This window comes from Salvelinus alpinus, chromosome 32 (assembly GCF_045679555.1).
Source record: "Salvelinus alpinus chromosome 32, SLU_Salpinus.1, whole genome shotgun sequence".
NCBI classification, from domain to species: domain Eukaryota; kingdom Metazoa; phylum Chordata; class Actinopteri; order Salmoniformes; family Salmonidae; genus Salvelinus; species Salvelinus alpinus.
Window position 1 is genome coordinate 14,336,758 of NC_092117.1, and position 26,775 is coordinate 14,363,532.

Sequence of the window (26,775 nt, forward strand, 5' to 3'; positions counted from 1 at the left end):
GAAATATCAGTCGATGTAAATACATTTGACTGGTCATGTTTATCGGTCTATAGGTTAATTTGCATAATTTAGTGCAATTAAATTGGCCCGTGTACAGTATATTCGTTATGTATCTTAACACATGCGTAGGCCTACAGCATACGGAGCCTTTGAGAGGAAATGGAAAATCTGTCAGATAGCAAGAGCTGTTGCTGCAGCATCTCAAACAGCAAATGCATAGGCAATGGAAGGCAGGCATTGTCACTGCGTCACACATCACTTTGCAATGAGCTGGAGGCAGTATGCGTTTTCAAATACTTAATTGTTTGAAACCTGAACGTTTTACTTCATATTATGAGACATGTCTTACCTTGCTTCAAAGTAGCCTAGCCAAAATCAGACCATATCCGTGGAGGCAATTATTTTATATGAACTTTCTTTCATTGTCCAGTAGCCAAAGGCACAATCCTAGTCATATTATCAAACCATGTTAGTTGTTGCATATTAGATCTCCCCTCTTTCTTTATTTAGAACTGATATTTTCATCTGTCACATGAAACCGCTCATGTGCGGTGCGCTTTGACAACTGTGTTTTCCTAATTGCATTATGGAACGAACATTCGCACTTAACCTCCTGCCTTGTGCGCATTACTGCGCTTATAATGTGAAGAAATAATAGTAACAACATTTTAAGCTAAATGTTCTGATCTGTTGCATCAGACTGGTTGCTTTTTAAGGTTTTATTATATAAAAAAAAAATATATATGTAGCTTGGCCTACTGGTTGTATGAATTTGGGATCTATCGTCCCACAACTGTCCCAGTCTGTTTTTCTATTCTTTCTTGACAAGCTGACCAATAGAATAGGTCAACTCTTCTACTATGGAGATAGTAGATTGACATATGCTAGTGATTTTGTTGTCCGTTACTCATCTTGTTGACTGAGGAAAAGTAAATGTGGACAGTAATATATAATCTACAAAGTGCGCATCAACAGTTGATAAGGACTGCACATCGTTGTATCCCTGATGTAGGTTTCGCTATCCTGTGCCCCTTTGTAACATGGGTGCCAATAGTGGAACATGCTTCCCCCTTTGTTTTGTAATTGAGTAGATGGCAGGTCATTGTCTGGTTAATGACTTCAGTGATCAGAACATCCCGTTAAAGGGACATCTGGTTTAAATAATGCATTTAGTTTCCTATGGAACGTTGAGATGTGTTGTGATAACTATTGCATGTATTCTATAGGTTTAAGGCAAGGGAGAGACTCCTCTCTTCAATGTATAGAAGGGTGTGTATGCTACGTGTATACTACTCTTCCTCACCGGTCATTCATAAAACCTTGAATTTGATTTAACTATTTGTCCTTCAAGACTCCGAACCCTAAGTTGGTTTTTGGATTTGTTGTGCCATATGCTAGCGATCTACCATGCTGCTCTGTGTTCGTGGTGGGACCTTACGGTGAGTTCTGTTATTGCTTTATTGACCTCTAAGTTTTGTTTGGTCACCTGCTGTTTTCTCCCATGATGAGCTGAAATGGAATGGAAACAAGTCCCCTGGCTTAGTAACATGTCACTAGCCCCAGCAGTGACACACAATGACAGGGGCGGCCTATTTACTTCTGTTTAGACGACTCAATGTAATCGAAGAGACAGACCAAGGATTCCCTGCAAAGTGGTGTGTAGCATAAACATCGCTGATTACATTTTTGCTGACTCAACAAAATTATATTTCGAATAAGCAAAATACCCACTAGGCATTGACGTCCCCCCCCCCCTTTCCCCTTTGCCACTATCTTATTTGTTTCATTAAATAATACCTGCAAAACACCAGTCTCAACGTCAACAATGAAGAGGCAACTCCGGGATGCTGCTATTCTAGGCGGAGTTCCTCTGTCCAGTGTCTGTTATTTTGCCCATCTTAATCTTTTCTTTTTATTGGCCAGTCTGAGATTTGGCTTTTTCTTTGCAACTCTGCCTAGAAGGCCAGCATCCCAGAGTTGCCTCTTCACTGTTGACATTGAGACTGGTGTTTTGAGGATACTATTTATTGAAGCTGCCAGTTGAGGACTTGAGGCGTCTCTTTCTCAAACTAGACACTAATGTACTTGTCCTCTTGCTCACTTGTGCACCAGGGCCTCCCACTCTTTCTATTCTGGTTAGAGACAGTTTGCGCTGTTCTGTGAAGGGAGTAGTACACAGCGCTGTATGATATCTTCGGTTTCTTAGCAATTTCTCGCATGGAGTAGCCTTCATTTCTCAGAACAAGAATAGACAGACGAGTTTCAGAAGAAAGTTCTTTGTTTCTGGACGTTTTGAGCCTGTAATCGAAGCCACAAATGATGATGATCCAGATACTCAACTAGTCTAAAGAAGGCCAGTTTGATTGCTTCTTTAATCTGAACAACAGTTTTCAGCTGTCCTAACATAATTGCAAAAGCGTTTTCTAGTGATCAATTAGCCTTTTAAAATGATAAACTTGGATTAGCTAACACAATGTCAAATCAAATCAAATTTTATTAGTCACATACACATGGTTAGCAGATGTTAATGCGAGTGTAGCGAAATGCTTGTGCTTCTAGTTCCGACAATGCAGTAATAACCAACGAGTAATCTAACCTAACAATTCCACAACTACTACCTAATACACACAAGTGTAAAGGGACAAAGAATATGTACATAAAGATATATGAATGAGTGATGGTACAGAACGGCATAGGCAAGATGCAGTAGATGGTATAGAGTACGGTATATACATATGAGATGAGTACTGTAGGGTATGTAAACATAAAGTGGCATAGTTTAAAGTGGCTAGTGGTACATGTATTACATAAAGATGGCAAGATGCAGTAGATGATATAGAGTACAGTATATACATATGAGATGGGTAATGTAGGGTATGTAAACATTATATTAAGTGGCATTGTTTAAAGTGGCTAGTGGTACATTTTTACATAATTTCCATCAATTCCCATTTTTAAAGTGGCTGGAGTTGAGTCAGTATGTTGGCAGCGGCCGCTAAATGTTAGCTGTTTTTCAGTCTCTCGGTCCCTGCTTTGATGCACCTGTACTGACCTCGCCTTCTGGATGATAGCGGGGTGAACAGGCAGTGGCTTGGGTGGTTGTTGTCCTTGATGATCTTTATGGCCTTCCTGTGACATCGGGTGGTGTAGGTGTCCTGGAGGGCAGGTAGTTTGCCCCCGGTGATGCGTTCTGCAGACCTCACTACCCTCTGGAGAGCCTTACGGTTGTGGGCGGAGCAGTTGCCGTACCAGGCGGTGATACAGCCCGACAGGATGCTCTCGATTGTGCATCTGTAGAAGTTTGTGAGTGCTTTTGGTGACAAGCCGAATTTCTTCAGCCTCCTGAGGTTGAAGAGGCGCTGCTGCGCCTTCTTCACAACGCTGTCTGTGTGGGTGGACCAATTCAGTTTGTCCGTGATGTGTACACCGAGGAACTTAAAACTTTCCACCTTCTCCACTACTGACCCGTCGATGTGGATAGGGGGGTGCTCCCTCTGCTGTTTCCTGAAGTCCACAATCATCTCCTTTGTTTTGTTGACGTTGAGTGTGAGGTTATTTTCCTGACACCACACTCCGAGGGCCCTCACCTCCTCCCTGTAGGCCGTCTCGTCGTTGTTGGTAATCAAGCCTACCACTGTAGTGTCATCCGCAAACTTGATGATTGAGTTGGAGGCGTGCATGGCCACGCAGTCGTGGGTGAACAGGGAGTACAGGAGAGGGCTCAGAACGCACCCTTGTGGGGCCCCAGTGTTGAGGATCAGCGGGGTGGAGATGTTGTTACCTACCCTCACCACCTGGGGGCGGCCCGTCAGGAAGTCCAGGACCCAGTTGCACAGGGCGGGGTCGAGACCCAGGGTCTCGAGCTTGATGACGAGTTTGGAGGGTACTATGGTGTTGAATGCTGAGCTGTAATCGATGAACAGCATTCTCACATGGGTATTCCTCTTGTCCAGATGGGTTAGGGCAGTGTGCAGTGTGGTTGCGATTGCGTCGTCTGTGGACCTATTGGGTCGGTAAGCAAATTGGAGTGGGTCTAGGGTGTCCGGTAGGGTGGAGGTGATATGGTCCTTGACTAGTCTCTCAAAGCACTTCATGATGACGGAAGTGAGTGCTACGGGGCGGTAGTCGTTTAGCTCAGTTACCTTAGCTTTCTTGGGAACAGGAACAATGGTGGCCCTCTTGAAGCATGTGGGAACAGCAGACTGGGATAAGGATTGATTGAATATGTCCGTAAACACACCAGCCAGCTGGTCTGCGCATGCTCTGAGGACGTGGCTGGGAATGCCGTCTGGGCCTGCAGCCTTGCGAGGGTTAACACGTTTAAATGTTTTACTCACCTCGGCTGCAGTGAAGGAGAGCCCGCAGGTTTTGGTAGGGGGCCGTGTCAGTGGCACTGTATTGTCCTCAAAGCGGGCAAAAAAGTTGTTTAGCCTGTCTGCGAGCAAGACATCCTGGTCCGCGACGGGGCTGGTTTTCTTTTTGTAATCCGTGATTGACTGTAGACCCTGCCACATACCTCTTGTGTCTGAGCTGTTGAATTGCGACTCGATTTTGTCTCTGTACTGGGACTTAGCCTGTTTGATTGCCTTGCGGAGAGAATAGCTACACTGTTTGTATTCGGTCATGCTTCCGGTCACCTTGCCCTGGTTAAAAGCAGTGGTTCGCGCTTTCAGTTTCATGCGAATGCTGCCGTCAATCCACGGTTTCTGGTTTGGGAATGTTTTAATCGTTGCTGTGGGTACGACATCGTCAATGCACTTCCTAATGAACTCGCTCACCGAATCAGCATATTCGTCAATATTGTTGTTGGACGCGATGCGGAACATATTCCAATCCGCGTGATCGAAGCAGTCTTGAAGCGTGGATTCAGATTGGTCGGACCAGCGTTGAACAGACCTGAGCGCGGGAGCTTGTTGTTTGAGTTTCTGTTTGTAGGCTGGAATCAACAAAATGGAGTCGTGGTCAGCTTTTCCGAAAGGGGGGCGGGGGAGGGCCTTATATGCGTCGCGGAAATTAGTATAACAATGATCTAGGGTTTTTCCAGCCCTGGTAGCACAATCGATATGCTGATAGAATTTAGGGAGTTTTGTTTTTAGATTAGCCTTGTTAAAAAAGGGTCGCCGGCTGGGATCAGATCCATTGTATTGGGTGGAAGGCAAAACACTGGATCCGTTTCGGGAAAGTCATATTCCTGGTAGGAACGATGATGAGTTGACGTTAATCGTATATTCAGTAGTTCCTCCCGACTGTATGTAATGAAACCTAAGATTACCTGGGGTACCGATGTAAGAAATAACACATAAAAGAACAAAATACTGCATATTTTCCAAGGAACGCGAAGCGAGGCGGCCATCTCTTTTCGGCGCCGGAAGTCGGAAGTTGTGCCATTGGAACACAGGAGTGAGTGATGGTTGCTGATAATGGGCCTATGTAGATGTTCCATAAAAAAATGTGCCGTTTCCCGCTACAATAGTCATTTACAACATTAACAATGTCTACACTGTATTTTTGATAAATTTTATGTTAATGGTAAAAAAAAATAGGAATTTCCTTGGTTTGAAAGAAAAGCTAAGTGACCCCAAACTTTTGAACGGTAGTGTAGGTGCCGTTAAACATCTTGCTCTACACGTCTGCTGAAGAGAGACGTAAGAGAGCATGAGAATGAGTTTTGATCAGTCATGAAAATGAAAGTGGTGAAAACATGTTGGCTCACTATTTAAAGAAGATGAAGAACAAGCTGATGGATGGAAAAATACCAGAGTTCTGGTGCGGGTACAGACAACTAACGCTACCAATCAAAAAAATAAAAAAAACACTTGGAGTCAGTATCAATAAGTCGTCCAGAATAATATTGAGATATGTAACTATCAGTCCCCCCCCCCCCCCACCACTGTTTACTACAGTTTTACTACCTCCCCCTCTATCAGAGCCAAACCCCCAGTTGTCCAGCCAGCCCTGTTTGTCCACATGGTCCCCTGTGCCAGGCTGCTGTCACTCACTGCCACCTCTGGGGAACCACAGCCAGGCTACTGTGACCTACATAGGCGATCCTCTGCCTGTATGCTTGGCATTTTAGCCTCTCTCGCGCTTCTCTTATTCCCACTTACCTCCCCGTACTTGACTAACCTCTTTCTAGGGCCCTTTTTTGCACAATTATGACATGCCTGAATTGTAACCTTTATTTTAACCTTTAAAGCTTTTTCATCAAACTGTCACCTTTTTGTCAGATGATCCATCACCACCATCAATTTTATTTGTCACATGCCCCGAATACAACAGGTGTAGACCTTATAGTGAAATGCTTACTTACAAGCCCTTAACCAACAATTCCGTTTGGAGAAAAATACCCCCCCAAGAAATAAGAAATAAAAGTAACACGTAATTAAAGAGCAGCAGGAAAATAACAATAGCGAGGCTATATACTGGGGGTACCGGTACAGAGTCAATGTGCGGGGGCACCGGTTATATTCAAGGTAATATGTACATGTAGGTAGAGTTATTAAAGTGACAATGCGTAGATAAACCGACAATAGCTTATTTCTTTTTGCAATCCTCATTTCTGGATATGGCTTAAAATACAGGATCAAATACTGCTATGTCACATGTGTAGAACCCAGCATCCTATCTGACACATTTCACTTAGTGCTGGTATACAGTAGGAGGAGCAGGAGACGGGGAACAGGAGAAAAGGGGCAGGGTGGACTTGGCTTGTTCCTCTTGTATTGAAGCTGCCAACAGCGTCGGTGGTAGAAGAGGAGTGGTCGCCAACAGCACTCTTATCTGGCATTGTTGTGCGAACACTAATTTGTCAAGTACACAAAGGCGGGCGGTGGCAGTGGCAGCATCGCTCCCTCTCTCCATCTCCTTCCTCCTTCCCAGAAGTGCAGGCCTCTTGTGTTTGCACACTCATTCTCTTTTTCTTGGTTTCTTATCTCATTCCAAACCCGGAGCCACAGAGGGGGGAATGTGGCTGCTTTAGCTGAAACATGTCACTGCGTTGGGTTTGGTTCGACAAACAGATGCAGCCCACTGCTGAATCCTGAGCCGACCCCTGCCACTAGATGGAGTGACACTCCTTGTGACGTGTTAAATAATGCCAAATCGAAGGCCACTTGGAGATTAATAATGGAATATTTATTCTACATTTGTGTAATTCATGCGTAAAACATGAAACAAGAAAATGAGCACAGTTTTCATATTGCCATATTCACTATGCAATCTTATTATAAATATAAAATGAATTTTAAAAATATTTCTATGTTGTGTTTGTTGACATCTTTGGAGGAAGTATCGTACACTTGCACTTGCACACACACTTGCACCCAACCATGAACGTCATCCTATTCTCTTTAATATCCTAAAAAGCTCCATTCCAAGAATAGCTTTCAACCTAATGGCCCATTAAATAGAAAATGTTGAGCTGTGCTGGATCCCTTCGTTTTCCATGTCATTTAACTTCCTCAGCGCGTCTAAATTGGATAAAGTGACAGTACCGCTAAACTTTGTCACATATGGAAAGGGGAGATGTTGAATTACAACTTTCACAAGGTAGACATACGTCAACTCTGCGGTCTCGTTTTCTGTGTTTCCCGTCAATGTTAATCACCCACAACGTCTCCCTATCAAATTGACAGCGATAAAAATACAAATTGCTGGTGTGTTGTTACATTGACAATAACAGTGTAGGCCGAGATAACATGGCTGGGGTACTCAGAGGGTGCTGTTTTCTTAATGCTTGTACTTTCTTTTGTGGACCAGCAAAGGCTTTCTACTTTCAATTGTAGTCGCACATGCATTATGTATGCAGCTAACCCTTGACTGAGTTTCTCAACTCTGTCTGGAGTGTCGTATTTCAACATCACACTTAGCTTGATGTAATATTTCAACCTGCTCTTTGTGTGATTTCTGAGTAAAGTTTGTAATAGAGTATATTAGATGCCTCCCCCTTGCCTTGTGGCTTTTTGGATGACGTCTCTGAATTGCTTATTGGTTGTTCCAGCCAGGAGACATTTGAGGTCATCATGTCTTGGCTACATTCTACTGTTTTGATCTCGTTCTCCTTAATTAATTGCGTTTGGGTTGCTCACCTCCCTCTCGCCTGTTTCTTTCTTCCTCTCACCCGTCAGTTTTTAGTCTCTTCCTGTCATGATAGTTAGCCCTATTTCCTGCAAGGGCTTGACATTGGGGTGACAGGCTGTTGATGATATGCAGATTATTTTAATGACGGATTCCCAAATAGACTGGAATCTTGTGATGCATACGAATTTGGATTAGTAGCACCAGTTAGGCACCAGTGTTTGAAGGCCCTATCTGTCTCAGTGGTGTTGACCCTGCCATGCCCACGGCTAGAAGACTGCCAGCCAATGCTACGCTCTCCCAGCTCCGATGAGAAGTGGTGTGAATAAATCCAAGGAGTTCCCCGTCTTCTCGTGTGTCAGAAGCAGTTGTGAGCACTGTTGAGAAAAGCCGATTAAACTTTAACCAACCCACATGGCAAAAATAGACATCTCTGTTGGTCTCTGACCTTCCCAACTCTAGAAAGTACCTGGGATTAACCACCCCAGCCCTTTGTTAAACTGTTTGCATAGCCATGGTCCTCCAAGTTTCTTTTTCAAAGTAAACCATAATATATTGTTCACCCCAAACCATTAAAACCATTGTAAGCCATTTTTAAGATAAAGGCTTAGTCTATAGGCCTTGTTTTTAATATACAGTATGCAAAGAGCGTCTCTGTTTTGTCTCTGGGTGGTTGAGATTCTGTTGTTTTAGAGAATGCATCAGTGCTCCAGTCCATCTCCCCCTGCTGCTCTCTCTATCAACTTATCTCTCCTTGTCTCCACCTCCCCCCTTCCTGCTGAGAGCGATTGGATGGTAACGGTATTCCGTGCAGCTGCAGAATTTATGGTGTTTTGGTGACGTAGTCACTGGCACCAGCGGGAGATTGATGCCCTCTGTGTCCATGTCGCCTCTCATGAGATGCTCACACATCATCCACCTACAATCCGCACAAACACACACTGCAAATCCCTCTGCTTGTGTGTTTCTGTGTGAATCCTGCCCTATTTCAGCCTCACTTAGAAAGCGGGGCAGTGACTTGTGGAGCTCTATTTTGGGTATGGGTATACCCATTTAAATTCAATCACTTTTTGACAGAACCCCTTTTGATTTGAATGAAATCTAACATACATATTTGCTCACTGTAGAATTGCTCAGAAAGTGACTTTTGACCTGAATAGTCAATAACACAATAGAAAAATCTAGATTCAGTGTGTGCAAATGTAGTAAGATTAGGGAGATAAGGCAATAAATAGGCCATAGTGGTGAAATAATTACAATTTAGCATTGCCACTGGAGTGATAGATGTGCAGAAGATGAATGTGCAAGTAGAGATACTGGGGTGCAAAGGAGCAAAGAAATAACATGGGGATGAGGTAGTTGGGTGGGCTATTTACAAATGGGCTGTGTACAGGTGCAATGATCGGTAAGCTTCTCTGACAGCTGGTGCTTAAAGTTAGTGAGGGAGATATGGGTCTCCAGCTTCAGTGATTTTTGCAATTTGTTCCAGTCACTGGCAGCAGAGAACTGGCAGGAAAGGCGGCCAAAGGAGGAGTTGGCTTTGGGGATGACCAGTGAAATATACCTGCTGGAGCGCGTGCTATGGGTAGGTGCTGCTATGGTGACCAGTGAGCTGAAATAAGGGGGAGCTTTACCTAGCTAAGACTTATAGATGACCTAGGGCCAGTGGGTTTGGCGACGAATATGAAGCGTGGGACAGCCAACGAGAGCATACAGGTCGCAGTGGTAGGTGGTCTATGGGGCTTTGGTGACAAAATGGATGGCACTGTGATAGACTGCATCCAATTTGCTGAGTGTTGGAGGCTATTTTGTAAATGACATCGCAGAAGTCAAGGATCGATAGGATAGTCAGTTTTATGAGTGTATATTTGGCAGCATGAGTGAAGGAGGCTTTGTTGCGAAATAGGAAGCCGATTCTAGATTTAATTTTGGATTGGAGATGCTTAATTTGAATCTGGAAGGAGAGTTTACAGTCTAACCAGACACCTAGGTATTTGTAGTTGTCCACATATTCTAAGTCAGAACCGTCCAGAGTAGTGATGCTGAACGGGCGGGCAGGTGCAGGCAGCGATCGGTTGAAGAGCGTGCATTTAGTTTTACTTGCATTTAAGACCAGTTGGAGGCCACGGAAGGAGAGTTGTATGTTATTGAAGCTTGTCTGGAGGTTAGTTAACACTGTCCGAAGAAGGGCCAGAAGTATACAGAATGGTGTCGTCTGCGTAGAGGTGGATCAGAGAATCACCAGCAGCAAGAGCGACATCATTGATGTATACAGAGAAAAGAGTGAGGAACTGCAGTTTTATCTAATTTTTTATTTTTAGGTGAGTGATCCTTTTAGAAGTTCATCCCATATTAAGCTACAACATATTCACACGTTGTAGCTTAGACCCCATTTTACATTGAATTTTTTTGTGTTGTGGCCACTATTGGTTGAGACAACATGCTCAACATGCTCTTGAATACAGGGTGGGTGTCATGTTTAGGCTGATAAATGAACTAAAATGGGAATAAATAGGAATTTCTACTTTCAAATGGTACCACAAAGATGGAAGTCCACACATCAGAGAATGTTGACTTGAATGGGAATATCTGTTTTAAATGATGCTGTCAATCCTCCATAGGAAACCTGTTGAAATCATAGAAATAGATAATAGAATATACATGACCATATAAGTTGACGTTCAACGGTGGGGGAACTGGCGTTCATCTTGTTACTAATTACAGTAAAAAAAATTAACTTAATTTCAATGGTGTACCAGCTTTATTGCAGTGATCTGAAGGGATAGGTCCATTCTATGAATTATATTTCTATGATTGAAAGTACACTCACCCTGTATTTAAGAGCTTGTCTCAACCAATGCCAGGTACAACACCACAACCAGATGTGAAATGGGCTCTACGCTACAACATATATGAATATAGAGTTTACGTGTTTTTAGAGCATTGACATTAACCTTTATAGAGTCCCCCCCCATCACAAAAGCTGACTAGCATAGCCTAGCCTAAAGTTACAGGGATATCATAAAATAAAATGTTCATGAAATCACAAGTCCAAGACACCAAATGAAAGATACAGATCTTGTGATTCAAGCCATCATCTCTGATTTTTTAAATGTTTTACAGGGAAGACACAATATGTAAATCTATTAGCTAACCACGTTAGCAAAAGACACCACTTTTTTTACTCCACCATATTTTTTACTGCATCAGTAGCTATCACAAATTCGACCAAATAAAGATATAAATAGCCACTAACCAAGAAACAATTCTCATCAGATGACAGTCTGATAACATATTTATTGTATAGCATAGGTTTTGTTAGAAAAATTTGCATATTTCAGGTATAAATCATAGTTTACAATTGCAGCCCCCATTACAACTATCACTAAAATGACTAGAATAACTACAGAGACCATCGTGTATTAGCTAATTACTCATCATAAAACATTTCTTAAAAATACACAGCGTACAGCAGATGAAAGACACAGATCATGTGAATATAGCCAATATGTCAGATTTTCTAAGTGTTTTACAGCGAAAACACAATATAGCGTTATCTTAGCTTACTACAAGTCAGTCACACAGTAGCATTGATTCAAGCCAAAAATAGCAATAACGTTATAAACCACCAAAAGCTATTAATTTTTTCACTAACCTTTTCAGAATTCTTCAGATGACAGTCCTGTAACATCATATTACACAATGCATATAGTTTGTTCGAAAATGTGCATATTTAGCCGCACAATTCGTGGTTACACAACGTGTTTAGTGGGCAAAAAATCCAGCAATTTGTCCGGCGCCATTTTGGAAAGGCACCTAATCTTATCGAAAACTATTCATAAACTTGACAAAAAAAATACAGTTTGGACAGCAATTGAAAGAGAAATTAGTTCTTAATGCAATCGCTGAATTACATTTTTAAAATTAACCTTACTGCGCAATACTGGGTACAATACAGGGTGCGATAGCGCAACGCTACATGGAAAATAATGGCGTCTAATACATTTTTCTTTTTCAACAGAACAACGTTTTATCAGCATAAATAGTACCTACTATTAGCTGAACTCCCATCAGAATCTTGTGAAAGGTGTCCGTTGGCCAAAAGAATCGTTGCTGGGTTGGAGAATGTTTCCCTCGACGTTGCAATTAGCAGTACAGAATGGCATTCGAGAGAGAGACACCCACGTTTCTACAGCGCCATGGAAATAAATACCTGAAAATCGCAATATACTGACCTAAACTGGTATAATTCGGTTCAAAATAACAAGATTATGATGTCTTTAAAGCCTATAGCGAATAAAAACAGAGCCGGATACTTCTAGGAGCTAAAACCAGACGTTCTAAAAAGACATGCCAAGACCCTCTTTGCGTCAGCGCGAAGTCCCAAAAGGTCGGACACCTCGGTTCCAATCAATTTAAAAACTTTGGGAAATACGTAGAGACGTCATTTCAACTCTCCCTATTCGCTAACAGCCAGGGGAAGGCGTATGCAGTGCATCTCAACCAATAGAAGACAGGCAAAGTTAAAGACAGGTCTCAAAGCAGATGATAAAATTTCCCATTCTCACACAGACATAGGAAAAGTGCTCTAAGTCGAGTTCTGTTTCACTTACAGACATAATTCCAACGGTTTTAGAAACTAGAGAGTGTTTTCTATCCAATAGTAAGAATAATATGCATATTGTACGAGCAAGAATTGAGTAGGAGGCCGTTTACATTGGATACACATTTGTGCTATGTCGAAATAGCACCCCCCTAGTGGCAAGAAGTTAAAGGTTTAAAAAATAACATTTTTATTAAACTTCTTTTTAAAGAAATAATAAAATAGTTTAACAACACTGTTTGTACATTTTAAAATTATTTCAAACTATATATTTCCCAGTGACAAAGACATGGATTTCTCATGGTACGGTGGTTAATGCAAAATGGGTCAACTTTGAGCACTTACCTCCTGGATGTTTTGGCAGTCAGGTCCAAAAAGTCAGTTCGTTTTTGACCACTTCCATGGGCAAACATTTATGGAAAGTTTTGTTTAAATCAAAAGGGATGCTGTAAATAAGTGACTGAATTCAAATGGCTTTACACATTTATGTATTAAGTGACAGTGGACGGGGAGGCATTAAGCCTAGTTGAAGTGCCTTTTATTTTAAGGAGCCAATGCAGGCGTGAGTCATCAACGGAGCTGCTCAGGTGGGGCATTAACTTTTAATCACCCAACGCGTCTGCTCTCTATACTAAGCACCCAGCTATACAGCCCCCAAGGAGGACCTTAAATCACACCTACTCAAGGCTATCTGCTCCAACAGTCTCCAAAAGCAAGCCGTGGTCAAGATTGATGTCCAGTTTACTGTACTTCCGTTTCTGTGGGTCTCTCAAAGTATTGCTATTAACCTTAGTCTGTTATTTATCCTGTTAGTGCATTCATCTATTGGCACTGTCAGAATCAGAGAATGTGAATGAAATTACTGCCAATTTAAATTCAGGGAAGATGGCCCTCCTATAGTGATTTTTTGTGTCAACCTTTGTCATCTGACATAATGATGTTTTGCCTTAAGAGAATGAAGGTCACATCAGACCCATGTTTGTTTCTGCAGCATTATTGGTTCGATTTCCAAACCTTATCTATCACCCATTGAAAAATTCTCAGTCTGTCTTTCCTCGTGCAGAGAAGTCTATTTTGTTGGTTGTAACTCAGTTAGTACAAATGAAATGATGGTGAACGGGGGACGGACTTGACCATGAGAATGGGGAGGAAAGAGTGACATTGAGGAAGAGAAGTTTAGGGGCAACACACACATATATCACTGGGCAACATCAGACGGATAGCGGCATCTCCCACATCAATCATATCAGTTAGCTGAGCATAGCGGTAATTGCGTAAATGTATTCAGTAGGGTGGGGATTTGGATTCTGTGCTTTGCCGTCCACAGACAGTGGAAAGGATTGAGGCGCAGATTAAAGCGGAGAGAGGTCAATGTTCAAATACTGGGACAGGGACGTTGGGGCCAGGAATTCCAATATAAATGTAAAGCAGCCTGGGAGCCAAAGTTAGGGCCGTCCTGCTCCATTTGAGGCTGGCACAAGCACACGGGTGCGCTCACGTAAACAGTGCCCCACACACACACATACGTTCACATCCTCAAATGGTCATTCCTTTATGGTCACCGGCAATCTCTTTACACACAGACTGGATATGCCTTTGACAATGATGGACATGATCTTGGTTCAGCTGTGCTTCTGATTAAAGAAGCAATAAAACTGGCCTTTAGACTAGTTCAGTATCTGGAGCATCAGCATGTGTGGGTTAGATTACAGGCTCAAAATGGCCAGAAACAAAGAACTTTCTTCTGAAACTCGTCAGTCTATTGTTCTGAGAAATTAAGGCTATTCCGTGTAAGAAATTGCCAAGAAACTGAAAATCTCGTACATCGCTGTGTACTACTCCCTTCACAGAACAGCGCAAACTGGCTGAATAGAAGGAGGAGTGGGAGGCCCCGGTGCACAACTGAGCAAGAGGACAAGTACATTAGTGTCTAGTTTGAGAAACAGACACCTCACAAGTCCTCAAATGGCAGCTTCATTAAATAGTACCCACAAAACACCAGTCTCAACATCAATAGTGAGGAGGTGACTCCGGGATGCTAGCCTTCTAGGTTTTATTGCTTCTTTAATCAGAACAACAGTTTTCAGCTGTGCTAACAATTGCATAAGGGTTTTCTAATGATCAATTAGCCTTTTAAAATCATAAACTTGGATTAGCTAACACAATGTGCCATTGGAACATAGGAGTGATGGTTGCTGATAATGGGCCTCTGTATGCCTATGTAGATATTCCATAAAAAATCTGCAGTTTCCAGCTACAATAGTCATTTACAACATTAACAATGTCTACGCTGTATTTCTGATCAATTTGATGTTTTTTTAATAGACAAAAAATTGGCTTTTCTTTCAAACACAAGGACATTTCTAAGTGACCCCACCCTCTTGAACGGTAGTGTATGTCTGGTTGTTCTTTTGTTTTATTCCCCAACTGGTAACCCGATGGACCCCACCCAAAACCCAGCGCATTCTTTTTAACCTGGTTTCTCACTGGTCCAGGCTGGGGATGTTGTGGAGGCCTTTCTCAAAGCACAACTTAGTGGAACCAGTCTAGATTTTAATGGGGTTTGTAGGTCGACTGAGTGCACCTTCCCTCTGTCACGCCCCAGCCCAGTTCCTCACAAGGGAATGTTGGAGGTAGGCTCAGCAGGTTCGCCACCACACCCCAATGTTATTTAAACTTCCATAATGGGTGTGAAGTGGGAACTGTCAGTCCTCGTCATGGGGATGAGGGGGACCTGTGCTGTATGAAATCCTCCCATCACAATAAGTGATAGAAAAATCTATCACGCTGCCTGACTCATTATACAAAATGACACCCTGAGATTCATTATTTAATTATTTCTTATTTGATGCAATCCTGTATCTGGGCAAAGTGAGGGGTTGCTAGGCCCCAGGCTTAACCTTTTTTTAGATTTGCTTCCATTGTTGCCTGCCCTCCTGACTACCTGGCTCGGCTTAATTTCAGGGACTGGAACACAAGGCTGTTTGAGTTGCGTTCAGGGACATGAGGTGCTATTGGGGGAAGTCAGGCGCACATTTGTTTGTGAAGAGTCTAAATTGAGTTCTGGACTTGGTTTTGGCCGCCTCAGGGCTGTTCCTTGTGTGTGCATGTCGTTTGTCATTTGTACATTCCTGGAAATGTAATCATCTTTAAAATCCCCTTTCACCAGCTTGCTACTCACTACGATCCATTTCTAGTCCTGCTGCTCCTCTCCACTCTCCAAGTGCAATCTCCGAGCAATCTGGAGTTCTCTAACCTGCACCCATCTTTCCTGTAAATGCGCGCACACACGCACAAAAAGAGGTTCACTCAAGGGCCATGAGACTGATACTTTCGCTATGTTGTCCTGGCATGTAATCATATATTGAATGAATTTTGATTTCTAAACCTCAAGTGTGTCTTCAGATGCGTCAGTCAATCTTTCTTTTTACAGCGGTGCGTTGTTTGATAGCAGGAGAGGTGTCTAAATCATGTCTGTGTTTTTAATTCCGTTTTTGATTGACTCCGAAACACTATTACCAGTTCTCTGTAGGCTCTTTCTTATGCGTTCGGAAACCTGAGTTACCTTCCTAACCCCTCGTTTCTGTGTTCTCTTCTCCCTCAGTACTGGACATGGCACGTCATGTGCCCCTGTACCGGGCGCTGCTGGAGCTGCTGAGGGCCATCTCCACCTCAACGGCCCTGGTTCCCCTGCTGCTGCCCCTGTCAGGAGACCCCAGCCAGGAGGAAGAGGAGGAGGAGCGCTCCGAGGGACAGACTTCTGTGGGCATGCTGCTGGCCAAGATGAAAACCTGCGTGGACACCTACACCAACCGCCTCAGGTGGGGACTTAGACGGACAGAGTAAGAATATACAGAACAAGCAAATAATTAAGTCTAATTTCCCATTTAATCAATGTGAATTTATGGTTTCAGCTGAGCATGAGTTTCAACTGTCCCGTCCGTCTCCGTAGACACTGAGTGATCAGTGCTAGTGCAATGTAGACCTGACCTGTGGGTCTGTGTCCACCCTTTATTAATCACAGCCCCACAGTGTGCAGGAAGCCCATGTTATCACGCCTCCCTCCCATACGTCACCCCAACCAGCTAGTGATGGGAAGTTCAGCTTTTTTTACTGACTCAGATCTTTTCAACTCATTCAGTCAAAAGGACTAATATTTTTCTACTTATTTTGTTCATTTGTTTAGTCATGCCCAGAGCACGCAGGAGGCAGGACCCCTTACCGGCGAACAATGAACTGAAAACTCAAGTCATGATTCTCATTTACCATAGGTGGCTTATTGGAGCTGTTATTCATGAGACTTATGAAAGTGTGCTTCAAACAATGTACGTTTTGTGATTGCTAGGCATACAAATACAATGATTTATGTATACCTTTGAAATGAGTTCTAGTTGTGGCCGCAACGGGACTAGATTGTGAACAACTCTTGGCTGAATGACTTTGACTGCCATGAGGGAAATAAGCACCTATTGTTTACGAAAGGCAGCAACCCCCCAAACGATTCATTCTCAGTTTCGAGTGTTGTTAAGCAGAGGCAGGCTGTCTGCAATGTTTTGGTTCTTCAAAGCTCTGTCCACCAATAACATTCAATAATCAATGAATTGCATTCATTCTTACACCATGCGATCAATTATTACTGTCTTTTTCTTCTCGATGTTGCCTGCATGCACATGATAGACAGTTGATGGTCGCAGCACGTCTCCAGAGCCTGTGAGTCGGAGGAGAGATTATTAATCCTGCTGTAGATTTCATTGAGGGCAGCAGGTCAAACAACCCCCCCCCCCACAAAAAAATTATTCATGACTCATGTCGGTAAATAGAGTAGTTTAAAACTGCACATCACTACAACCAGCCCAGTGCTGACTGTGGGCTTGACGCAACGACAGTAGCAGGGACACCTCAAGAGAAGCAAAGGCACTCTTTACATCTCTACCAGGTCAGAACCCTACGTACATCCGCCCAGCCCACGGGATCATCAATATTCCATGGGAACCCAACCCCGTCAATATTTAAAGTGTGCCTGGTTAGACATTGACAGGTATCAAACAGTTCCATCTCATGTACGATTCCCACAGACTTGCATATTTTTCTCCCACCCTCCACCCTGGTGAATTTAAGGCTTTAGCCAGGTGAGTTATTTTTAGAAGGCACAGCCCATCCCTCTTAGTTGCTCCACCAACAAACAAGCTAGGACCCATGACAGTGCTTTTGAAATGTACAGCGGAATAGCCCATCGGCCCTGGGAGACTCTGACAGACCTACCTGGTGGTCTGTACCCCTTCTGCTTATCAGAAACACAGTTAGGATTACAGTCTGAGGATGGTCCAGCATTAAGTTGTAGTTTCTCTACCAGTGAGGGGGGGAAAGGAAACTGCCCTGCTATCGACTCAGTCAGGCCTTAGCGATAACTGGTTCATAAGCATCATATCTGCAGCCATCACATCAGGTTGTGCTCAGAGGGCTGGTGTTCAGACACACAGAGAGAGTCTAATGAAAGCAGGGCCTCGGGGCGGCTGGGCAGCCACGGCAGAATGTTATCGGCATCCTCTTATTCAACTGTCTCTCCCAATCCATGCCCACCCTGTCCAAGGCCTGTGTCGATGAGGACGGGTAGTGGCAGGGGTGGAGAGAGGAGTGGGGGGGTTGGTGACAGAAGACCTTCGCTAACTGTCCTCGGTGGAGCAGAGGATTCTGGGGCGGGCGAGCAGAGGGAACTTGGCCGCCGTTCAACTTCACAAAAGGTCATGCGGAAAGTGGCTTTCTCAGCGACCCACCACCACCACCCCAGCAGGGGCATGGAATCCATTCTTCTCTCAGATCCCACAGCGTTTAAGCACAAGGTTAAAGGACTGTCTACATCCCTTGTGTATTTCAGCCTCCTCTGGGTTTTCCACTTAACACAGGATTTTTGAAGCAGATACCTATTTTACCTGGGACGAAAGCAGCAAGGTTTTTTCAATGTGCAGTTTATTTCCGATACAAACCTCCATAGAAATTGGTCTCTCTGCTTATCTAGTTGTGAGGACCAAGTTATTTATGCTGCAAGGCTTCACCAAGCTGGTTTAAATTATTCATAGTAGGTGGACGGAGGAGAACAGTAGCCTTGCCCCTTCGTTCTGTCTGTCTGAACATTGGGTCCGATTTTTCTTCATCGTGGTTTTGAGGCTTCACCCTCGTACGCTCACCCCTTTAACAGAGCATGAAAAATGCAGTTTCACTCCGTGCATGTAGGGGGCAGGGAATGGCAGAGCTCGGGAGCACAATGGGAATTGCTAGTGACATGTGGAAGCCTGGACGGTGCTGGGAATGGGATTATCAATTTTGCTCTGGGATTATCAATTTTGTTCCAGAATTGTGGCTCACTGGGCAAAATGCTCATTTTTAGATGGACACAAGACTCATCTAGATAAACTCTCCAACCAGAAAATGCCGATGTGTAATTGTTGCACAGTAGAGTGATGAATATTTCTATTCCCATCAGTAATATAATCGCCCCAGATTTCCTTCCCCAAGAAAACTAGCAATATATGTCTCTGCAGGATTTTTGAGAGGAATATGATTCCTTTGTTCTGTTCTCCAGGTCAAAGAAAGACAAGGCGAAAGGTGTGGTGAAGCCTGATAGCTCAGACCCAGAACCTGAGGGGCTGACCCTGCTGGTGCCTGACATCCAGAGGACGGCCGAGATTGTCTATGCTGCCACCACCAGCCTACGGCAGGCCAACCAGGGTAAGCCACACACATACCTCACTTCTCTCTCTCTGGGCAAGGGCCAAACCTGCAGAGCAGAGGGGATATTAGTCTGGACACTCCTTGGATTTTTACGCACATTTATTCTAATACGTGACACAGTAAAATGTTAACCAGTGTCTTTTTTAAAGGTTGTCTGTTTCACTGAATTATTTCTGATTTCAGCAGGTCTCAACTGTCTTCCTACTCTCTATTTTTCTCTCGCTGCCGCTCTCTTTTGTCCTGTGTGTTCTTGGGACAAGGATGAGAAAATGGGTCTCTAATTTTAGCTACCACAAGTACAAATTTCCTGGGCTGTTTGACTAGAGCCCTTTAAGTCTCAAAAAAAAAATTGCCTGTTTTAGGCCTGAACATCCTGTATCCAACTCCCCATCGCCACCCCAATTCCGTAAGACGGTGGTTCCCAACCTTTTTTCAAGTAGCAGGGATACAATTCTTCGGCACACCTAAAACAAATGTTTGTTTCTATGGCAGAGGCTGTGGTATAGCAAAGGCCAAAGACATAATAAATCAATGACTTTGACTAAGCTCTGACTTACCGGTGCTAATGTTTTTCACAGACAAAGTCAAATTATACAATGACTTTGCTCGTGATGCGCACCCATCAGATGATAAATAATCTAACAGCCTGAGCGCACTGGACCTGAAACTACGATACAGATCGTAGCCACGTTCCATTTCATGTGTTATCTGACCAACGCTAGTGCTCCTAAATCAAAATGTGCATGCCACAGGTCACGTTTCTAAGTGAGTGTTAAAGAAATTAATTAAGAATAGGAATAGTTTCGCGGAACACTTAAGAGTTCCTCAAGGAACGTGGCACAAAGGTTGGGAACCACTGCCCTAAGTGACAGGTTAAAAGTTACTCCATGCCTCTCATATCTCTCTCTAAAAGGGTTACTATTTAGTATCAAAGCCCTATGTATGTTCTATTGTGGGTACCTGTTGTCCTACAGTCCCCATGCAGTATATCTGTCAGTGTCCCTACAGTGCAGGGAGACACAGAATCCTCCCCAGAGGCCCATAGCGCAGAAGGACAGGTGAAATGGGTAGTGGAGATCTGAGACCTCGGCTTCTAAAACCTGCTGTCAGGGGACTCCTGCCAGCCTTTACTCACCGTCGCTAAAGAAAGCAACCCGTTGATGTGCCTATGATGGATTGACTGTAACCACCCCCCCAACTGCGCGGCGCATATTATTAATTAGATTGCCTATCTCCCAGTGGCTCTCCTGTAATCAGCTGAATCAATGGCGCTCTAAGTGAGCATTGTGGGGGTGAGATGCCCAGTTGCCGGTCAATGCTGCCATCACTTTACCTAAATAAGTCCATATGTTAACGGCCACTGGATTCATGTACCAGAAGGGAATGGGCGGTATAAGGGAGGGCTGGACTAATGTGTAAATGCTTAATGAGTACTTTAGTCTTTTAAAAAATGCCCATAGACGGGTTAACGAGGAGGCGGACATTGGTCAGCGCTCTGTTCCTACAGCCTAGTATTGACTGGTGAGACTGGGAACAGTCTGTCGAAGTATCGATATCCAACACTAACGTGCCAATAGAACTGAAAGTAAATGACGGTATCGACAGCCTTCTTTTCTTTATGTCCCGCTGGCATCCTAAGTTTGGTTGTAATAGGCCAGTTAAATGCACCAGTAATTTAATGGGCGTCACATCTGTCCAGGTAGTGGTATCCAAAGCACAAAGTGAGAGCAGGGCTGGGGTGCTATAAATATGCTATATGCAGACAGTTAATTATGTTGATGCGTTAACTGCTCTCTAGCCCATCGCTCCACTATGTTTTATCGGTGGGAAAATTGGTGGGCGTTTCCATTATCATTTGTCTTGGACATGGTTAAGCTGTTGATAAGACTCTAGACTTTGAAGAAACTGGTGGAAATTCCATGTTAGCATTTCCAAATGATGGCAGATTCATTCATCAATATGAAGGTGGAAATGGGTGGGGCGGATAAGGTGGTGTGACAAACCCTGCTGTTACCTGCGATATTCGGAGATAATCTGGTTGAAGCGATGAAGAATATGGCTTGAATTTGTGTTTTTGATATGAATCTATTATTTGTCGGAGTGGGTGAGATAGTAATATCAAGGAAGTGGTGACCTCAGCAGTACCTTATCACAGTGTGGTTTGTTTGTTTGTCAGTAGATTCATGTAAAGATGGTAGTTCCGGACCAATGATGTATGTAAACCCTGGATTGCTGATGCTATGTAATTGTCCAGTGAGAGGCTTTGAAGCCACCGGTCTGCTATATTGGCACTCCCCTCCATAGGAATTAATAGAAGTCTACATTATTTCAATGAAATATTTCATTGACAAAATGACATATTTAAGCATTTTTGTTGTATAGGGAACAGTGACATAGGCATTTTCAAGAAATTATCTTGAAATTTTGTATTTGTTTAGTTCAAATTGTATTCGTCACATGCACCGAATACAACAGGTGTAGTAGACCTTACATAATATAATTTACAAGTATGCATTAATTAAGGTGTCTGTAATAATAGAATAAACATGGAAAAACTATTGTAGACATTATCTTCTAAAAGTGGTGGATTTTAAACCTTGTCAGTCATCTAGTGTGTGTATATATAGATCATCGGTCTGGGCCAGCAACCTGCTGAGATGAGGGTGGTTGTGCCAAATAGCGGTAAGCCTGGCTCTCAAACAGGGATAACGTTGAACCTGCCATGGTAACACTTTCATTTTTTATTTCTCCCTCCATCAGAGAGGAAGTTGGCTGAGTCCTCGAAGAAGGCAACAACCAGACCCAAACCCATGTCAATCCTACGCTCACTCGAGGAGAAGTACGTGGCCATCATGAAGAAGCTCCAGTTTGGTGAGTGCTTTAAGTTTGTGTGTTTTTCTGTGTTTGTATTGAACTTGTGGTGCCGGGTGTGGTTTGGTAGATATGTTGGAAACGGGGTTGTTTCTCTTAAGACAGGAGAATGCTTAGACATACTACAGGCAGGGCCTGTCTCTTCTCTCCTTGCCTGTCTGTTGATTGGTTCCTCCTCAATGCACATAGTGCCCAGAGCACAGCAGCAGCACAGCCCCCTCCTACCCCTCTCTGAAATGATACATAACGTAATCCTGCCGCCTGTCTGCTGGGAGGAAGGGCTTTTCTGGCTGTCGCTTCTCATCCTGCCATGCCATGATTGATTACGGGACTTTTGTTGTGCCACAATTGATTTTTGCGAGTGGCAGACGTCGAAAGTAAATGCAAGTGACATGAATGTAAACAGGTTTGCTCTGGTCCAAGTACAAAAGAGAGACGGAGACGCCAAGGCAACAAGGCAGGGACCCCGGTGTGCAATATGATTAACATGCAAACATCACTGGCCACGTTGCGTCCGTGAGCGTTGCGAAATAAATGTACACATGCATGTTATTCGATCATTTCTCCCACACCACTCGTGTGAACGAGCGTCTGCATAGCTAAGCCCTCGAATAGATCTTGGTTCTATTTGAGGCGCTGCATGTCCCCTCCTTATTGAAGATCAGGAAGATACAAACCCACGTGGATGCTTGGAAGACAAACGAGGAGAGATTAATTAAAGATAACTAACTAAAAACTTAACTAGGTTTCCCTTTTTATCTGTGGATTAATTGTTGGAGTAGCAAAACATACGATTTTGTAGGACTCCAGGTCAAAATACTGCGACGAACCAGCAAAAAAAAAAAAGGACCATATGCATGTCAGGTAAAATAACAACCCAATGTTCATGACCCAGGACAAACTAGCTGGCAACAGCTAGCGAGCTAAATGTCCGTGAATGTTTCTTGTTTGTTTCGACCTTAATATAGTGGGTTCGCAGTTGGTTTTGTTATTTTAACCTGTGTATCATGATTGCGTCTGGTGTGGATGGACAAAATCAACATGCACGTGTGTGGCCGGTGTAGTCAGCATGGAAGGACAAGAGATGGGGCCATGTCATAACTAAATAGAGACTTACTGCCAGATTTACTGGGAGGATGTTTGTGTCATGCCTTGTTCTTTGGTGTGGAATGAACCATTTGAAAGTGTTTAAACCTTCTCCAGCATTCCCAGTAGGTATTGACATTAATAACCGTGTGATATCTTTCCCTGGCAGACACCTTTGAGATGGTTACGGAGGACGATGACGGGAAGCTGGTGTTCAAGGTGAACTACCACTACATGTCTCAGGTGAAGAACGCCAGCGATGCCAACAGCGCTGCCCGCGCCCGCCGCCTGGCACAGGAGGCCGTCACACTCTCCACATCGCTGCCCCTCTCCTCCTCCTCCAGCGTCTTTGTCCGCTGCGACGAAGAGCGGCTGGACATCATGAAGGTACAGATATTAATCTATGGATCCACTATGCCTTTTTAATGCTCAGGCCACCCATCGAATTCTCTGACAATGTTATACATGCAGTAGCGAACCCACATTTTACGATTCACATTTTAGGTATTCATCTATATAAGTGATATCATTTCAATGGTATTCAATGTATATTGTGCATTGAAAAAGTATTGGCTCCCTTTCAGAATCTAAATTTTTAGCATATTTTTGACACTGAATGTGATCAGATTTTCAACCTGAACCTAACATTAGATAAAGGGAATATGAGTGTACAAATACCACAGAAATGTGATACTTATTTCATTTATTTAAACAAAGTTTTGCAACACCCAATGCCCCTGTGTGAAAAAGTAATTGCCCCCTTACACTCAATAACTGGCTGTGCCACCTTTAGCTGCAATGACTGTAACCAAACGTTTCCTGTAGTTGTTGATCAGTCTCACATCGCGGAGGAAGAATTTTGGCCCACTCTTGCATGCAGAACTGCATTTAACTCAGCAGCATGTGGGTTTTCAAGCATGAATTGCTCATTTCAGGTCCTGCCACATATCAATCGGTTTTAGGACTGGACTTTGACTAGGCCATTTCACAACTTTACATTTGTTGCTTTTCAGCCACTCTGATGTAGACTTGCTTGTGTGTTTTGGATCATTGTCTTGCTGCATGATCCACCTGCAAGCACCTGGATGGTCGTCAAGACTCCTGGAAGAATGTTCTATGGACAGATGAGTCAGAAGTATAACTTTTTTGGACGACATGCGTCCTGTTATGTCTGGTGAAACCCAAACACTGTATTCCAGAGTAAGAACCTTCTACCAATGGTCAAGCATGGTGGTGGTACTGTGATGGTTTGGAGATGCTTTGCTGCCTCAGGACCTGGACGACTTGCCATTATAGAAGGAACCATGAATTGTGCTCTGTATCAGAGAATTCTACAGGAGAATGTCAGGCCATCTGTCTGTGAGCTGAAGCGCAGCTGGGTCATGCAGCAAGACAATGATCCAAAACATATAAGCAAGTTTATATCAGAATGGCTGAAAAGCAACAAATTTGAAGTTTTGAAATGGCCTAGTCAAAGTCCAGATGTAAAACTGATTTGAGGTGTTGTCAGGACCTGAAACGAGCAGTTCATGTTCAAAAACCCAAGAATGTCGCTGAGTTAAAGCAGTTTTGCATGGAAGAGTTGGAAAAAATTCCTCCACAGCGATGTGAGAGACTGATCAACAACTACAGGAAGTGTTTGGTTGCAGTCATTGCAGCTAAAGGTGGCACAACCAGTTATTGAGTGTAAGGGGGCAATTACCTTTTCACAAGGGGCATTGGGTGTTGCATGACTTTGCCTTTTAAATAAATTAAAGAATGATGACATTTTTGTTATTTGTTCGCTCAGGTTGCCTTTATCTAATAATAGAATAGGTTTTGGTTGAAGATCTGATAACATTCATTGTCAAAAATCAAGAATCTGAAAGCGGGCAAATACTTTTTCACGGCACTGAATGTGAAAGTGCTTTACTAGAGACCCAATCTGTCTGATACAGAGATGGCCTCAGGGAATGGCCAGATGACGATTTGAATGCTTTCCAATTGAGATGCTTGTTAAAGTGAACATGGTGTTACAGTACTGTTCCAGTCAAATGGATGCTGCTTGGGGCATTAAACCCGTATGACTTGGGGAAACGGGCTTGGTATCTTGGGACTCTGCATATGGTGTTGATAGCCTATGCTTTCGCATTCCAGTGGTCATTCAGCAACGGCTGTCATAGAAAGTCGTACTCATTTTCCAATGACATTTAATAAATGGCCTTGACCCATTTTCTGATTTAATGGCAGTCTCATTCGTAAATGTCAAAACCCTCATCGGTTAAGGTTCTGTTTCTGCAAAGAACACTACAAACTATTTCCTTAGTAGCACAATGAGAAAAGGCCACAAGTTGACAGAGACTGGTGGATGTCTCGGGACCCAACTGGCATATTGCCCCCTCATTTCAAGTTTCCCCTGTCCTATCGCTATAGACTGTGCATTATCATTCTTTCACCAGGTGCGATAGTGTCATGCTATCTTAATAGACATTAATAGCTACTCCCTCCAGATTTCCCCTTCTCTGGGAAGTGCACTAAAAGTGTTGGGTCTGAATGTTCATATGAAAATATACACACCGCCGGAGTGACGCTCGGTGCCCTCCAGCGATCTTGTGAGTGCTCTGCTGAGCTGGATCGGCATTACAACCCTTGATATTGCTACTCATGGCTGACGCTGCTAAGACAGGGGTCAGGCACTCTCAAACACACACGCTCTCTCATAAGTACATACACACACTACCTACCTACAGCTCGTCCACATCCTCTTAACCGTTACATGTCTTCTCACACCTTGTTAAAAACACGCCTTGTTTCTACCTCACTCCCCTGCACCAGTGATTTTCATTTTTTTCATGATGCTTTTCTAAATGCACACTGCCTGCTTCTCTCGGCCTCTACCCCTCTCCTCATCAGCTTGCCGTTCTCTGCAGCACTCAGCCTGGCAGCGTCGCCAGCTCTACCCCCTCCTCCCCTCCCCATTCACCTCTTCATCTCAAAACAGCCGCTGAGAAAGCTAGTCTGCCTGACATTTCACTCAAAGACACCTTGTTTGTTGTTGCAAAAACACAGGCCTCTCTTCAGGATCCCTACTTCCTCACTGGTCTAGATACCATGTCTCTCTGAGCCTGGCCCCCACAGAAACTCTGAATCCTGGGGGTTTTGTTTTTAAAAGGCAGAGCCAAATGCACTTGAAACAAGGTCTCGGTGCAGTGGGTTTCAGATCAGATTAGCCCTCCGCTGTCAGGGCCTCCTGCGAGCAGCTAATGTGGAAAATCACAGCCCCCCATTCGGGCACGCCATCCTTGAGCCTGAATACCTGTGACTCTGTAATAACCCGCTGCTCTGGCGAAGGTCCCCTCTCATCAGCGCGTTTGAGCAGAGAACCGAGCAAGGGGAGGGGGAGCGGGCTTCCTCCTCGCATAGGTTTTCCC

The 26,775-nt window shown here is 43.7% G+C and overlaps 1 protein-coding gene across 22 annotated transcripts in view; it reads left to right on the forward strand.

Annotated features, from left to right (window-relative positions):
- Nucleotides 1-26,775, forward strand: part of birc6 (baculoviral IAP repeat containing 6) — a 163,053-nt gene that overhangs the window by 106,198 nt on the left and 30,080 nt on the right. For 17 of the 22 annotated variants that reach the window (XM_071379581.1, XM_071379594.1, XM_071379587.1 and 14 more), the window contains 4 exons: nucleotides 16,284-16,521; nucleotides 19,260-19,405; nucleotides 22,169-22,279; nucleotides 23,535-23,752. In XM_071379581.1, coding sequence (XP_071235682.1) covers nucleotides 16,284-16,521; nucleotides 19,260-19,405; nucleotides 22,169-22,279; nucleotides 23,535-23,752 — 713 coding nt within the window. The remainder of the gene's footprint in view (nucleotides 1-16,283; nucleotides 16,522-19,259; nucleotides 19,406-22,168; nucleotides 22,280-23,534; nucleotides 23,753-26,775) is intronic. The other 5 variants (XM_071379588.1, XM_071379595.1, XM_071379597.1 and 2 more) reach the window with 1 other exon arrangement.